At 42.4% G+C, this 14,351-nt stretch overlaps 1 protein-coding gene across 5 annotated transcripts in view; it reads right to left on the reverse strand.

Annotated features, from left to right (window-relative positions):
• Positions 1 to 14,351, reverse strand: part of LOC100992336 (serine/threonine-protein phosphatase 4 regulatory subunit 1-like) — an 82,303-nt gene that overhangs the window by 11,108 nt on the left and 56,844 nt on the right. For all 5 annotated transcript variants that reach the window (XR_010111008.1, XM_034947290.3, XM_063601100.1 and 2 more), the window contains 7 exons: positions 11,645 to 11,752; positions 10,776 to 10,841; positions 8,033 to 8,191; positions 7,244 to 7,428; positions 5,705 to 6,174; positions 3,433 to 3,626; positions 440 to 535 (listed from right to left, as the gene is read on the reverse strand). Coding sequence is in view for 4 of the 5 variants with exons in the window: in XM_034947290.3 (XP_034803181.1) it covers positions 440 to 535; positions 3,433 to 3,626; positions 5,705 to 6,174; positions 7,244 to 7,428; positions 8,033 to 8,191; positions 10,776 to 10,841; positions 11,645 to 11,752 (1,278 nt within the window). In the remaining variant the exon portion in view is untranslated. The remainder of the gene's footprint in view (positions 1 to 439; positions 536 to 3,432; positions 3,627 to 5,704; positions 6,175 to 7,243; positions 7,429 to 8,032; positions 8,192 to 10,775; positions 10,842 to 11,644; positions 11,753 to 14,351) is intronic.

Consider the following 14,351-nt stretch of genomic DNA (forward strand, 5'->3'; position numbering starts at 1 on the left):
CACAATATTTGATATCATAGAGGACAGTCTAGACAGCAATGTCTGCTTAGGCTGGTACATCCAGCTCTTGAGAATGGAGACTGGCTTCTCTTTTCTTACAACTGCCCCAAGAACCTAGCACCTGAGACCTTATACTCTGATAATCATGTCTATGTTTGACCGTGCTTGACTGAGATAGAACTCAATCAAATCAGTGTTAGATGTCTTATTTTTTTCTCATATTAGTTTGCTTTATTGAAAACACTATTATAGATTGTTCAGAAGCTTAAACACTACCTTACAATTAATTTTTTACAATTAGCAACACGAAATATGAATTACAATAGTAATCAATATTGATAGAAGAAAAAATATTTGGTTCCAATTCGTAAAGTTAACTTTAAGAAAATATACAGTTTTGAGTTGCCTCCCCGCCCCCCTGCCCCCGAAAGAAACGAACCTGTAATTTAGATTTATTCTCTTCAAGTGGGGTGGGATCCTGCCTCTGGTCAGTCTCCAGATGGTCACTGGTTCCATTTCTGGGTCCACCTGGATCCTAGAGTTGATTGGACATGTTACCAATTTGCTCCAAAGGAAGCAGCTGTCCTGTCACTTCCCCTTCAAAGAGTCCTTTTTCAATGCCAGAAATTACTTCTGTAAGCCAAGGCAAAAGCTTTCCTTGAAGTCAATGGTATCTTTCCAGATGTTAAAAATTACATTTGCACAGTTACATATGATACTGTATAAACCAGTTCTTTTAAGTGCTAAGGAAAATTGATTTCATACATTTTAATTTCAAGACTGCTGGAGGTCCTTACAGAAATACAAAGGCTAAAGTGAAAGCACTGAGGAGCAACCCTGTGAGTTTGCATCCACTATTCCTTATGCCCTAGGGACTCCCTGGTATGGCTAACCAACACCTTTAAGTAATATTCACATGTTTAAGGCACAGACTACTCCAGAAAGGTGAGGTTTGCAAGAAGTGGTAGAGCCAGCACCTCCAGCATTTCTTGGTAATCAGGGATTGCAGCAATGGTGGGTCCCTGATAGAGGATGGGGGCTGGAGAACCCAATGAATCTGAGAGAAAAGATGTGGCTGATACAGGAGTATTTAATCAGAAAATTGTCCTAGATTTTCACAGGTACAAACACTCCTGATGTTCGCTGATAAACCTTTACATTAGGTAAACAATTAAAATGAACAAGAACATTCAATGGTGACATTTTGGTCTCTGATCATTGATTAACATTAACTGAGATGGACCTGACCTTCTCCTTCAACCATAACATGGATTTCCAACTTGCACTTGAAATGTCATACTGTCTACCAGCTTAATGGATTCTGACAAATCAGCTCAATATATGATCCAGGAAAGTCGATTAACACACCGATAGATGCTTCGTTTGCTCTGAGGCACGCCACCAGAACTTTCAATTCCCAAGGTTTTCACTGATATGTACTATTTATTTTAACAGAGGACATGATAAAACAGAAATATTTTGGTATAAAAACCTAAGACCTCAATTTCTCCAAGTTAATAAATTCACATATAGTAACAAGATGTGTCATTAGAATCACTATTATCCCTTTAGAAATTAATTTTATTCCAAAGTCTTCAGTGCAAGCATATGTGCAGCACTTAATCCAGGAGCCAAATCAAGGCTTAAGCAAATCACCACAAGTCATGGCACCTCCAGAAGGTATTGTGAGTTCCCCAAACCCCAGTGGGACACCATGCTGGCTGGCTACCTGTGCACCCACCACTCAGCATCCAGCAGCCTTCTTTCTAGCAGGATCCCGACTCAGGGGGCTCCCATGTTTCTGCCCAGTTCACCATGCTCAACCCATGAATGCACACCGTGACTGTGGCCAGGAAGAGGGAGGCAGAAGGAGAGGGCAGGGAGGTGGTTTCCCGCCTGGGGTGTCCTTGTTCTTCAAAAGAGACAAGTGGGAAGACACAGGCCCCGCCTTCCACTGGGCATTTCATGCTGACAAAAGCCACCACAGCAGAGGGGAAGGGTGGACAGATCAGCACCAAAGGTATGGAGTCTAGCAGCCCAGAAGCTGCCCAACCACAGCACTTCTTCCTCTTGTCTTGTGCAAGAGAACATTTTCCTCATGGTTCTTGGAGTTTTTTATTTCCTTTCCCTTCTTTTGCGACAGGAAGCATCCTAATTAATCCCACTAGGATCTTGGAGTCAAGCCGCAAATTCAAGGGCTCTGCCCTCCCACACCATAAAACAAAGGCCCCATTACACAAACCCTTTTAAAGCTGCAACTCAAAAGCTCCAGCCTGGAGGAATCTGTCCTTTTTTTTTTTTTCACCTCTATGATAAAGAAGTCCAAATACTATCACATCCCCACCAAGGTAAATGTGGTCACACCCTTCTACTTAACACTTGCAACTTTTGCACTCTAGGTAACAAGGTTGACAATAATGAGCTTTCTTGCTAATTTTTTTAGCAACAAACCAGCAGAAGAGGATATCACCCCATTTCTTATTAATCACAGATAACCAACTCCTACACATTTTATGTTTGAGTTTTAAAATGTTTTATTTTGCTTTATTAGAGCAGGCCTAAGGGGTAAGGGAGGTGTTAAGTTAATCACTGAAATCAAGTTCTAAACTGCATGAATAGAGAAACAATTGGCATTTAGGCCCTGGAGACCATGAGATTGAAGAGATTATCCATCATGGCACATGATAATGACACGGTGCTATCCCAATGACTGTATGACCACAGACTCCTCCCTCATTTTAATCCTCCATTCTGCCCCCCTACCTGTGGAAGACCCCAACTTAAAGTGGTCCAAGTGGAAGCTTAGTAGAAACTAGGACAGCTCAAGAACCTCCAGCTACAAGGGGTTGACCCAAGCTTCTGGAGAAACCTGAAGAAATAAATCATGGGCCCCTCTTCACTCCAGCTTTGGGGCCGTGGTCTCACAAGGGGCTGGTTCCACCCACAGGAGGAAGGAGGTCACTGGTGCTTTTTCAAAAGAAAGAGAAACAGCATGCCAGGACCAGCACTGGAGCATCCACGTATGCCAGAGCGCCTACCAAATGGGCGGCTGGTGTGACGGCTGCTCTGGGAGGCCTCGTCCACTTGAAATTCCAGGAACTGCCTGAATTCACCCTCCACTATTATTAAAAGATGTCGATGTCTGTTAGCAGTGACACAGAGCATTTACATGGTTAATCTCCCCAAAGAAGAAGTTCTTGTCATCTCTGGAGAAGAGGGAAGGTACTTTCTGGTGCCCACCCGTGTTCGTGGGAGCGTGTCGGCACTATCAATCACCTGACTGATTGGTTGTCTAGTTATCCAAAACATGACCTTAAGAATAAAATGAAATTTGCCATTTATCATCCCTGCTGGGATATATTTATAAGAGAAAATGCTGCTTTGTGATTTCTGTCACATCCTCGGTGGCTGAGGGATACGGCAAATACTTACTGGGCTTTGTAATATCCTGGCCACAAAGAGCTCATTCTGAGATGATGAGGCTGCCAGAGCGATCTGATTGTCAGAGGCAGAGCTGGGATGTGAAATGGACACTTCCTTTAGGCCTGCTGTTGGCTTGCTCTCAGCCTCATTCACGCAGTCGAGCTGTGCAGCTCTCAGTGCAGCGGATAATACCTGAACTTGAGCTGGAGGAAGAGAAGTTTCAAGAAATTTAACAACTTTATTTGGTTTGTGGGGGTTTACTTCAGAGAAGTCTTCAAAACAACATAGTCTGCACTAAGCTACATGGTGTGGGTGTACTACACTGACACGTATCTGTTCTGAAGTGACAATGCTCTGGAGTCTCAAGACAAGCTCTTGGCAAGGTGGTGATATTTCCGGCCACTAACAATTAACTACTTCAACTAAATGCCAGCCACGCACAGAACATCAAACCTGAACTTGAAAAGTCTCAATTCGGAAAAACCCAAGAGACTCCACCATGTTTCACAGAAAGACAGCATGGTATCACTGAACAAGGATGACGGGGAGGTCCAACAACTCAGTGAAGGGTATCCTGCTCCCCCATTTATAAAGCAGGATGGCTACTTGCTCACATACACATACATACATGTGCACACACACACCCATGCATGAATACATCCATTTACACACAGATGAGTAATGCTCTCACTCACCAAGCCCCAAAGGCTGCCCATTCTTTCTGTCCAGAGTATGACAGTTTGAGATTATCTAAACAGTAAAGATAACATATTTCACATATCTTTCTGTAAAAATAAACGAATGTTTTAGTGTCCCCAACCTCCCAAAAGACACACACACACACACACACACACACATATTACTTCCTGCATCCTGCTTCTATTAATTAAATTTCATGGACTCCAACATTCATCAAAACACTGAGAGCTTGTAGCTGGCTCTGCGCTGTGCCCAGGACAGGTCCCACCGCTCCAGTGCTACACACCAGGCCCTTCCCAATGGCCTGAGTGACATCTCCTGCCTGCCATGGCCAGTTCATAAATAAAATGCATCACTTATTTCTAGATCTTCGGGGATCATAGATCCCTTTGAGCTCTGAAGAAAGCTATGGGCCTTGTCTTACAAAGAAATTAAGTATGCACAAACATGCAAGATTTTACAAATAATGATTTCAGGGAACTGAAAGAACCTTCTGAAACTCATCCCCTGACTTCTCTGAATGGTGGGTTCTCAGCCAATCTCTAAAGCCCAGGCCAAATGTCACCTGCTATGTAAGGTCTCTCCCAGACATTTCCTCTACACATCGCATCCCCTCCGTTCTGAGCCCTCGCCATGCCCCACAGGGTGGCTGCCTGTACAATCCCCTTAACCATATCACAAGGGCCTCAGGGGCCACAGTCATCACTGCCCAGCCCCCAGTCCAGGTCTTACACTGGGGATTAAGGCAGCTCAGTAATGTGTTTTCCAAAAACAGACCTTTGTCTCTAGCTATTAGGAGTGATATGTTACGTGTGCCCATTCCTTCAGCAAACATTGATTTAATTTCCTTCATAAATTTAGGGATAAAGAATAATCACAGGGCTAACTGAATTTTCATAGTTCCCTTCCCGAAAGCTTCACAAATCTCTGCCCAGCAACAGCAGCAAGTGATGTTTTTTTCCAATTTCTCCAATGCAAGGAAGAATACAAATATAGCACTGTGCAGAGAAGGAAGAGCACGATAATGGGATATGGATTGCAAGGTCCAGATCCCTGATCAGATGCTCAGTGGGAGCACGAGTCATAAAATGAAAAATACCCCAAAGCAGTAGTTGTGCTTTTCCTTCCTGTACAAAGACAAGAACCTTAAAGTTTAGCTAAGGGCTGCGTTAATAGGCTCCAAAAGGAGGCCATCCTTGGCTGTTCGTAACTAGAAAGGGCATTCTGTGTGGGAGATGATGTAAGCGTGTGTCTAAGGAGCTAATAAAGTTTCCCCTGACACAGACATGCCCACAAACTATCCACTTTCCTATCAGAACTGACTTCAGACTCTGTGCACGTCCATCTGCAAAATTAGAAAGCAAAATCATTGCATAGGTACCTGCACAGAGGTATTTCTGACTTTTCGAGCTGTACTGAGACTGAACAAGTCTCTCCTCTCAATGTGTATACAGTGTAAATGAATACAGGTCCACAGGCACATGCGTCAGTACACATGCCTGGGGAAGAAGGAAGTGGCGAAATGCAACACACGACACAGAAACATCCCATCTTCTCTTTAATGACAATGAACAACATTTACCTTGAACATCTGGATCATTCATCAGATGCTCCTGCAAGCTATCAAGGACTTTCTGAATCTCACTCCGGGCCACACAGCTGTTGTGCACAACCCCAGGTCTGCTGCAGTCGTCCTCCTGAGGCCCAGCCTCACTCAGAAGCAGCTCTAAGTCCTTGCTTATGTCAGGGAGAGGAGTTCGCCAATAAAGAAAATAACTGAACACATCCTCAGTGTTCCCTGGGCAGGCCCAGGAATCGGATCCAGGGTAGCTGCTGATGGGGAGGTCGTTGATGTCAGAAAGCTTTGAGAAGGCGCTGGTCTCTGGGGAAAGCCTGGTCCACTCAGCTCCAGCCGACACACTGCTTTCCACAGGGCTTTCCGCTGGGCCGTCAGAGGAGCTACTGCTGTGTGGGCAAACTCTGGTTTTCGCTGAGGTCCCTTCCACAGGTACCTCTGGCTCCCTCCGCACAGGCTTTGCTGAACGAGTTAAACTGAGGGAAGCAAACTTTTAATACTGTGTAACAGACTGAAAGCCACAGGGAAAAACATGAGAACCACATCCTCACCCAGTCCTCTACTTCCTAGCTGACCACTGGCCCCTCTTTGTGTCTCCTGGTGTCAGCTGACTAAAATCTCACGAGAGGATAAGAGGTTTGTCAACCCCCACTGCCCCGCCGGGAGTATGATGGGCAATGAAAACACCACTTGAAAGTTCAGCCGTTCCCTCCACTATACTCCAGGGCTGAGCCGGCCTGGACTTCTGCTGGAGCACCTTCGGTACATTTCATCCATTTCCTGCTCATGAGTACCTCCACCAGGGGGCAGGCATTAGAAAACAAAAGGCGCTGAAACTGGTAAGAGGTGGCTATTTGTTAACCACCTTGAGGTCTTGAGGAAGACACTGCCCACGGGCCTGCCATACAGCAGGAGCTCAATGAACTCTGATGGAAGTGGGATGGAGGGAGGATGGGCCAACCTCGGAAGGATTTGTATTCTGTGAGGCATCAGTTACCCACTCTCACATGCCTGCACGCTAGCGACAATGGAGAGACATTTACAAACGACCTCAAATAGGATGGTTGGTGTATACACATCAGCCTCAGAGGAAAGACATGACAAAGCCAAGATCCAGCGCCATACTAGCAAACACTGGAGGGTCTACCGCTGTTGGTCAGGAGTGTCGCCTTTATGTACATGTAACCCAACCTCCAAAAAAGTACATTTGGGAGACTTCACATTTTTCCCTAAGTAAATTACCCAGAGAACTTCATTCATCAAAAAGTAAGAGAAAATTTTCTTTATAGGTTATTTAATCACTAATCTCAATGAATATTTTATCTAAATTTAGGAGACATAGTAGCTTCATTATTTATAACCCAGTAGTCATGTTTCAAAATCATTATTGCAATTACTTTTTGCTTCTTTACATAATTAAAGCTCTAATATTCCATCTTGCCCAGAAGGTCACTACTAAAACTCGAGACAAGATAATTGCTGAAATTTTAGGTGGGTGCTTAAGGTACATCGAGGGTCCTGGTGGTGACCCTAGCCAGAGCATACCTGGCAGGGGAAGTGTTACCACCACTGCTGGGAGCAGGTGAGCCAGAGGCAAAACCAGAGTCCAAATCCTGGGTGAGTGGCCAGATGCTCAGGGCGCCATCCTCTCGAAGACAAAGGCCAGCCCTGGAGGGGTTTGCAAAGGTGGAAATGAAGGGGCCGAGGGACTGGAAGGCAGCCTGGCGCACCTGGAACCAGAAAGAACAGTGCAGTGAATGAACGCAGCATCGGCCAGCAGCGGTGGCCAGGACTGAGCCCAGGCTGAAACAGATAGGTGGACACCACACAAGCTACTCTCCACCACATTACATCTATGGAGATTTATTGCTTTCTAAATCATTCCCTAAATTCCAAATACTATTATTCAACAGAAAGTAAGGAAAAATTTAGCCCCATTATACTGTTTTCATTCTTCCAGAATATTAATTTTATATGAATAATACATTTTATATCAAGTATTTGAACAGGCCTTATTAATCATTACAGACATGTTTATGATAGCAACAGAAAAGGTAACAGTTCAGTTACATAGTTTTTTCTTTCTCAATTATGATTTTCATGATATTAACTATAAATGGTACGGTGTACCTCACCTTCTTAATTCACCCCAAGCTTTTGAGATTTTAGTTTCCCTGAGACCTCACAAGGTCTAAATGTGATTATGGCAATCAGTAACTGAAGGGACAAAATACAAAGTTACAAGCCCAGAAGTGAATCCCAGCCCGGAAGCCAGACGTAGCTGTTCACTTGGTCGAGAGAGGCCGGTGTCTGGACAGGGCTGCTGGCACTCACCCATCGGCAGGGGTCGCTGACAAGTCTGATGAAGAGCGGGGAGAGCTGGGTTCTGCGGACCCCAGGGGAGGAGCTGTGCGACACAGCCGTGAAGCATTCTGCACAGGCTTTCCGCATGCCCCAAACAGCATCAGAGCAGAGCTCAAAGAACTTTGGGATCTGCCAAAACAAACAAAAGAGTGCTACTCCAATTGGAGACTCTGAGGAGGAGCAGAACCTGTTTTATTTATTTATTTATTTATTTATTTATTTATTTATTTATTTATTTATTTTTGTGAGACAGAGTCTCACTCTGTTGCCCAGGCTGGAGTGCAGTGGCGCGATCTCGGCTCACTGCAACCTCCGCCTCCCAGGTTCAAGCGATTCCTGTGCCTTAGCCTCCCGAGTAGCTGGGATTACAGGCATGTGCCACCACATCCGGCTAATTTTTTTGTACGTTTAGTAGAGATGGAGTTTCTCCACATTGGCCAGGCTGGTCTCAAACTCCTGGCCTCAAGTGACCAGCCCACCTCGGCCTCCCAAAGTGCTGGAACCTATTTTAATGAAGCAGTGAAGGCATATGCAGAAATTAATGACAAGGAAAAGGAAAATACATACTGGTCTAAAAGGAATCATTTGAAACAAACAGATATTATGAGAAGTGGAAGAAATAAACATTTCTTTTACCTCCTAATTTTAGTAAATGACTTGGTTACCTTTAACAGATAATAGAGAAAATCCCAAAAAGGGCAGAATGACCGATATTTGTTAGGTAAATTGTAGAGAAGATTGTGAAAGCCTCTGAAACAGTAGATGTCCCAACTAACTCACCCACCCAGGTATCACTGTCTTTGCCTAGCTATTTTACAACTCTGAAGTGACAGAAGGTAGGTTGCTAAAACCTGATAGTAATGCAAATAATTCCTGCCAACAGAAATGCAAATTGTGTCCAGTGAAATGCAATCAATTATCACCCTGGATATTGACCAGTTTTGAATTCATTTGTAAGTTCACTTCGATATCCCTTGCTCTGACTATAAATGAGTACTTTGAGTTCTCCATTAAACTGGCTGTAATATCTTACTGGTTTTCCTCACTAATAAATGAGTTAAATAAAATCTTTGAAATATGTTCATTTCATATCTCTATAAAGGTCATGATTACATCCCCTTTTAAAGTGTATCCTTTAAAAGGGCTTTGTTTTTAATATCCTAATGTAAAATAGCCTAAAATGCTTCGCAAATGGGAATATGATATAATCATGCCAATATCTACCTACAAATGATTAGCATGTTACTCACTGCCATTCTTCATTCAGATATATTAAGTAGAAGATAACATTCACTGTAGATGGGCGTGGTGACTCACGCCTGTAATCCCAGCACTCTGGGAGGCCGAGGCGGGTGGATCACGAGGTCAGGAGTTTGAGACCAGCCTGGCCAACATGGTGAAACCCGGTCTCTACTAAAAATACAAAAATTAGCCAGGCACGGTGGTGCGTGCCTGTAATCCCAGCTACTCAGGAGACTAAGGCAGGATCCAGCCTTAGCTTGAATCCAGGAGGCAGAGGTTGCAGTGAGCCGAGATCACACCACTGCACTCTAGCCTGGGTGACAGAGCAAGACTCTGTCTCACAAAAAAAAAAAAAAAAAAAAAAAAAAATGCACTATATATTCAAAGCAACAGCCCATTAAAAATTATTCTTGGGTTAGAACTGTGCTGACGTGGCTTATACTTTAAACAAAATAAAATGAGCTTCTGAACTTAAATTTAAAAATCAATTTAAAGATTAAACTTTTTGAGGTCAAAATCTCACCCATACAAGGAGTATATTCTGTCAAATAAAACTGACAAATGCTTATGGAGCAAGGTTCTCTAGGGGCCGGGGACTGACGGGGTAGACACTGGGGAAACAAGGATGAACACAACACGGTCCCTGCCCTCAAGAAGCTCCTCAGCTCCTCTGAACAAATGCTACCAGGAAGCTGAGAAGGGAGAAGCTGATTCTCTCTGGCACTGCAGGTAGGTCAGCCTAGACAAGGAAAGAACTTCACAGAGGCAATTCAAGCTGGGTTGGAAGTGTGAGGAGGGTCCCACCAGGCAGGGAAGATGCTCTTAGTGAGCACAGGCCCAGAGGTACGAAAGAGCAAGAAGTCTCAAGGATGCTGAAGTCACCTGGCTGCTTAGGGAAGTGGATCTCTACTCTGCTATGCATCAGAATCATGTGGGACTTTATCAAAAATGCAGATGCCTGGGCCCCCCCCAGGCTTCAGATATATGGCCAGAGGTGAGACCCACCGAGGCCAGGGTAGTGTTCAGAACTGAGAAAGGGGACTGGAAGTGAGGCAGAAAAGGCATCTACGAAGGGACCTGGAAGGCCCAGAAGGCTCTAGATTTTAACCTGTAAACCAAGAAAAAAATCCCAATGGTTTTGAGGCCCAGGAGTGAGGTGGTAGAGTGGTGTTCTAGAAAGAGCAGCAGAGAGAGAAGAGAGAGAGCAACTTGGACAGTGAGAAGAAGGCAGGGAAAAGTGACTTGTAAGGAGGAGACAGCCAAGCTCACCGGAAAAAAGATGGGGGTTGCTTCCAGCCCATTCCACAGACCAGCTACCTAATGCTTAGGAAAATGTTAGCTTCAGAAGTTATGAAATTTGAAATTAACAAATGCAAAATTGAGCTGCCATTCATAAATACAAAACTTAAGTGATTTTGAAAGTGCATTAAGAAGCAAATCAACAATTACAATTGGCCAAAATGTCACATACCAAAAATTTCTCAGTGGCTTCTTGTCCAACAGCATGACAAATATCACCAAAATTTGCAGCACAAACCTTAAAAAGGCAAAAGGCATATCCATTATTCTTATCTTTCTTTTTGTCTTAACAAATTGTAAAAACTAACAAGCAGGAACTTTGAGAGCAATTACCCCTCTAGTCAGGCAGCTCACGAGCCTTTCCTAAGCCCATCGCCCATATAGCACAACGCCAGATGCCGCCATTGCATCAAAAACAGAAGATTTACAATAAGGTGCCAAATTCTAAGATTTTCTGGCTCCTAATTGATCTTGATACAGAATGCATGTTAGCGATAAGGCAAAAGAGGCCCCTTAACATTCCCTGCATGGTAAAGGAGACCTGCTGTCCTGCCTGTGTATCATGAACAGAGACCAGAGGGGTGATGGCCAGTTACACAGCAAGGTGCAGGATGAGGCTGTTTAGGGAAGGATGGTAACGAACTTCAAAAGGAAGAATTTGACAACCAAGTGACAAGTGACTAAAAGGGAATTTGGGGTTGGAAGGTATAGCAAAGATAAGAAGGTTCTGGATCAAATCACCACAGATAATCAAAGACCTTGCAAGCCTGGGCATCTAACCATAAACCAGCAAGGTCCCCTGACTCTCACCCTGTGCCTGAGGGCAACAGGTCTAGTCACACAGACTCTTATCTCCAGGTCTCTACGCATTTCTTAACTGCAGTAAAAACTGGCAACGCTGTTCAGATATTTTCCTTACATAGTTCACACTGGACACATTTTTCCCCCAGACTATGTCTACTGAAGAAGTCCAAAAACTTTAGAGAAATCAATTTTGAACTTTTTTTAACTTTAAGAGTTTTAGAATTCTTACATTCCTACCTTCCGAACTTGAAAGAGCTTCCCGTCACCACACAGTTCACAGAATCGGGGGAGTAGCAGGCGTTCAACAGTACTCTTACTCAGCATTGAAGCCATTTTGCAGATTATCTATAAATTTTTTTAAAAAATCGAATCATTTAAAATGCCAAAGCATGTAAGTCACATGTAGCACTAAAGATATATTCCAAAAGCCAATATTCAAAATATTCCCAACATACCTAAGAAGGAAAAATAAAAAACACCTTCTTTTGAGTTTTGTCAAGTTATAAGATCAACAGAAGGCCCAACATTTCTCCAGTTTGACTCAGATAACTGTTTGTCAGAAGCTCAAAAATTACAATCTGCCAGGTCCCCACCTTGTGCCCAATACACAAACAAACAAAAATGTATGTGCACTGGCTCATTTTACCTTCCCAAGAATCCTATGACATGGGCATTATTTATCCTCATGTTTCCGGATGGGGAAATGCTGCAAGAGGTTAAATAGAATGACTAAACACAAACAGTGGGGAGGTGAGTCATCCAGTGACAGCAAGACATGGTAAGCACTGGAAGATGATCACATTCTGGAGAAACTAAAGAGTAGACCCTTACAAGAAAAAAAAAAAAAAAAAAAAAGATTAAATTTTGCATTTATGCTGCTTTTTGCCTGAGGGTACTTCCCGTTCTACATGGCTATACAGGGTAGCTAGACCTCAAGCAAAAGCAACAGGTAGAAGTCCTAGCCAGAGCAATCAGACAAGAGAAAGAAAACAAGGCATCCCAACCAGAAAAAAGGAACTATCTGTGTTTGCTGATGATATGATCTCATACCTAGAAAACCCTAAAGACTCCTCCAAAAGACTCCTAGATTTGATAAATGAATTCAGTAAAGTCTTGGGTTATAAAACCAATGTATACAAATTAGTAGCACTGCTTTATACGAACAATGAGCAAGATAAGAATCAAATCAAGAACTCAATAGCTACAAAAAATAAAAATAAAATACTTAACCAAGGAGGTAAAAGATCTCTACAAACAGAACTACAAAACCCTGCCCAAAGAAATCACAGATGACACAAACAAATGTAAATACATCCCATGTTCATGGATTAGAAGAATCAATATCATAAAAATGACCACATTGCCCAAAGTAATCTACAGATTTAATGCAATTCTTATCAAAATATCAATTCATTATTCACAGAATTAGGAAAAAAAAATCCTAAAATTCATATAGAATTAAAAAAGTCAGAATAGCGACAGCAACACTAAGCTAAAAGAACAAATCTGGAGGCATCACATTACCCAACTTCAAATTATAGTACAAGGCTATAGTAACCAAAACACCACGGTAATAGTATAAAAGCAAACCACTGCAACAGAATAGAGAACCCAGAAATAAAGCCAAATACTTACAACCAACTGATCTTTGACAATGCATACAAAACATACACTGGAGAAAGGATATTCTATTCAATAAATGGTGCTGGGAAAACTGCCTAGCTACATGGAGAAGAATGAAACTGGATCCTTATCTCTCCCTTTATACAAAAATCTACTCAAGATTTTAAATCTAAGACCTGAAACCATAAACATTATAGAAGAAAATCTAGGAAAAACTCTTTCTGGACACTGGTGTAGGCAAAGAATTTATGACTAAGACCCCAAAAGCAAATTTAACAAAAACAAATATAAATAAATGGGATCTAATTAAACTAAAAAGCTTCTGCACAGCAAAAGAAATAATCATCAAAGAGACAACTCACAGAATGGGAGAAAATATTTGCGAACCATGCATCCAACAAAGAACTGATATCCAGAATCTACAAGGAACTCAAACAAATCGAAGAAAAAAACAAATAATCCCACTAAAAAGTGGGCCAATGATATGAATAGGACATTTCTCAAAAGAAGATATACAAATGGCCAAGAAGCATATAAAAAAAATTCAACATCACTAATTATCAGACAAATGCAAGCTAAAACCACAATGACATACCATGTTACCCTAGCCAGAATGGCCATTATTAAAAAGTCAAAAAACATAGATGTTGGCATGAATGTGGTGAAAAGGGAATGCTTATATACTGCTGGTGGGGATGTAAATTAGTACAACTTCTATGGAAAACATTACAGAGAATTCTCAAAGAACTAAAAGTAGGTCTACCATTCGATCCAGCAATCCCACTACTGGGTATCTACCCAAAGGGAAGGAAATCATTGTATCAAAAAGACACCTGTATGCATATGTTTATTGTAACACAATTCACAATTGCAAAGATATGGAATCAATCTAAGTGCCCATCAACCGATGAGAAGACAAAGAAAATGTGGTAGTCTGGGTAGTGAGATCTGTCTCTACAAAAACTAAACAAAATTAGCTGGGTGTAGTGGCACACGCCTGTAGTCCTAGCTACCTGGGAGACTGAGGTGGGAGGATCACTTGAGCCGAGGAGGTTGAGGCTGCAGTAACCCAAGGTTGCACCACTGCACTCCAGCCTGGGCAACAGAGCAAGATGCTATCTCAAAAAAAGGAAAAAAAAATATATATATATATATATATATTTTTAATGTGGTATATATATATATACCATGGAATACTACTCAGCCATAAAAAAGAACAAAATAATGTCTTTTGCAGTAACTTAGATGGAACTGCAGGACATTATTCTAAGTGAAGTAACTCAGGAATGGAAAACCAAATGCCCCATGTTCTCACTTATAA

Source organism: Pan paniscus, chromosome 21 (assembly GCF_029289425.2).
Source record: "Pan paniscus chromosome 21, NHGRI_mPanPan1-v2.0_pri, whole genome shotgun sequence".
NCBI classification, from domain to species: Eukaryota; Metazoa; Chordata; class Mammalia; order Primates; family Hominidae; genus Pan; species Pan paniscus.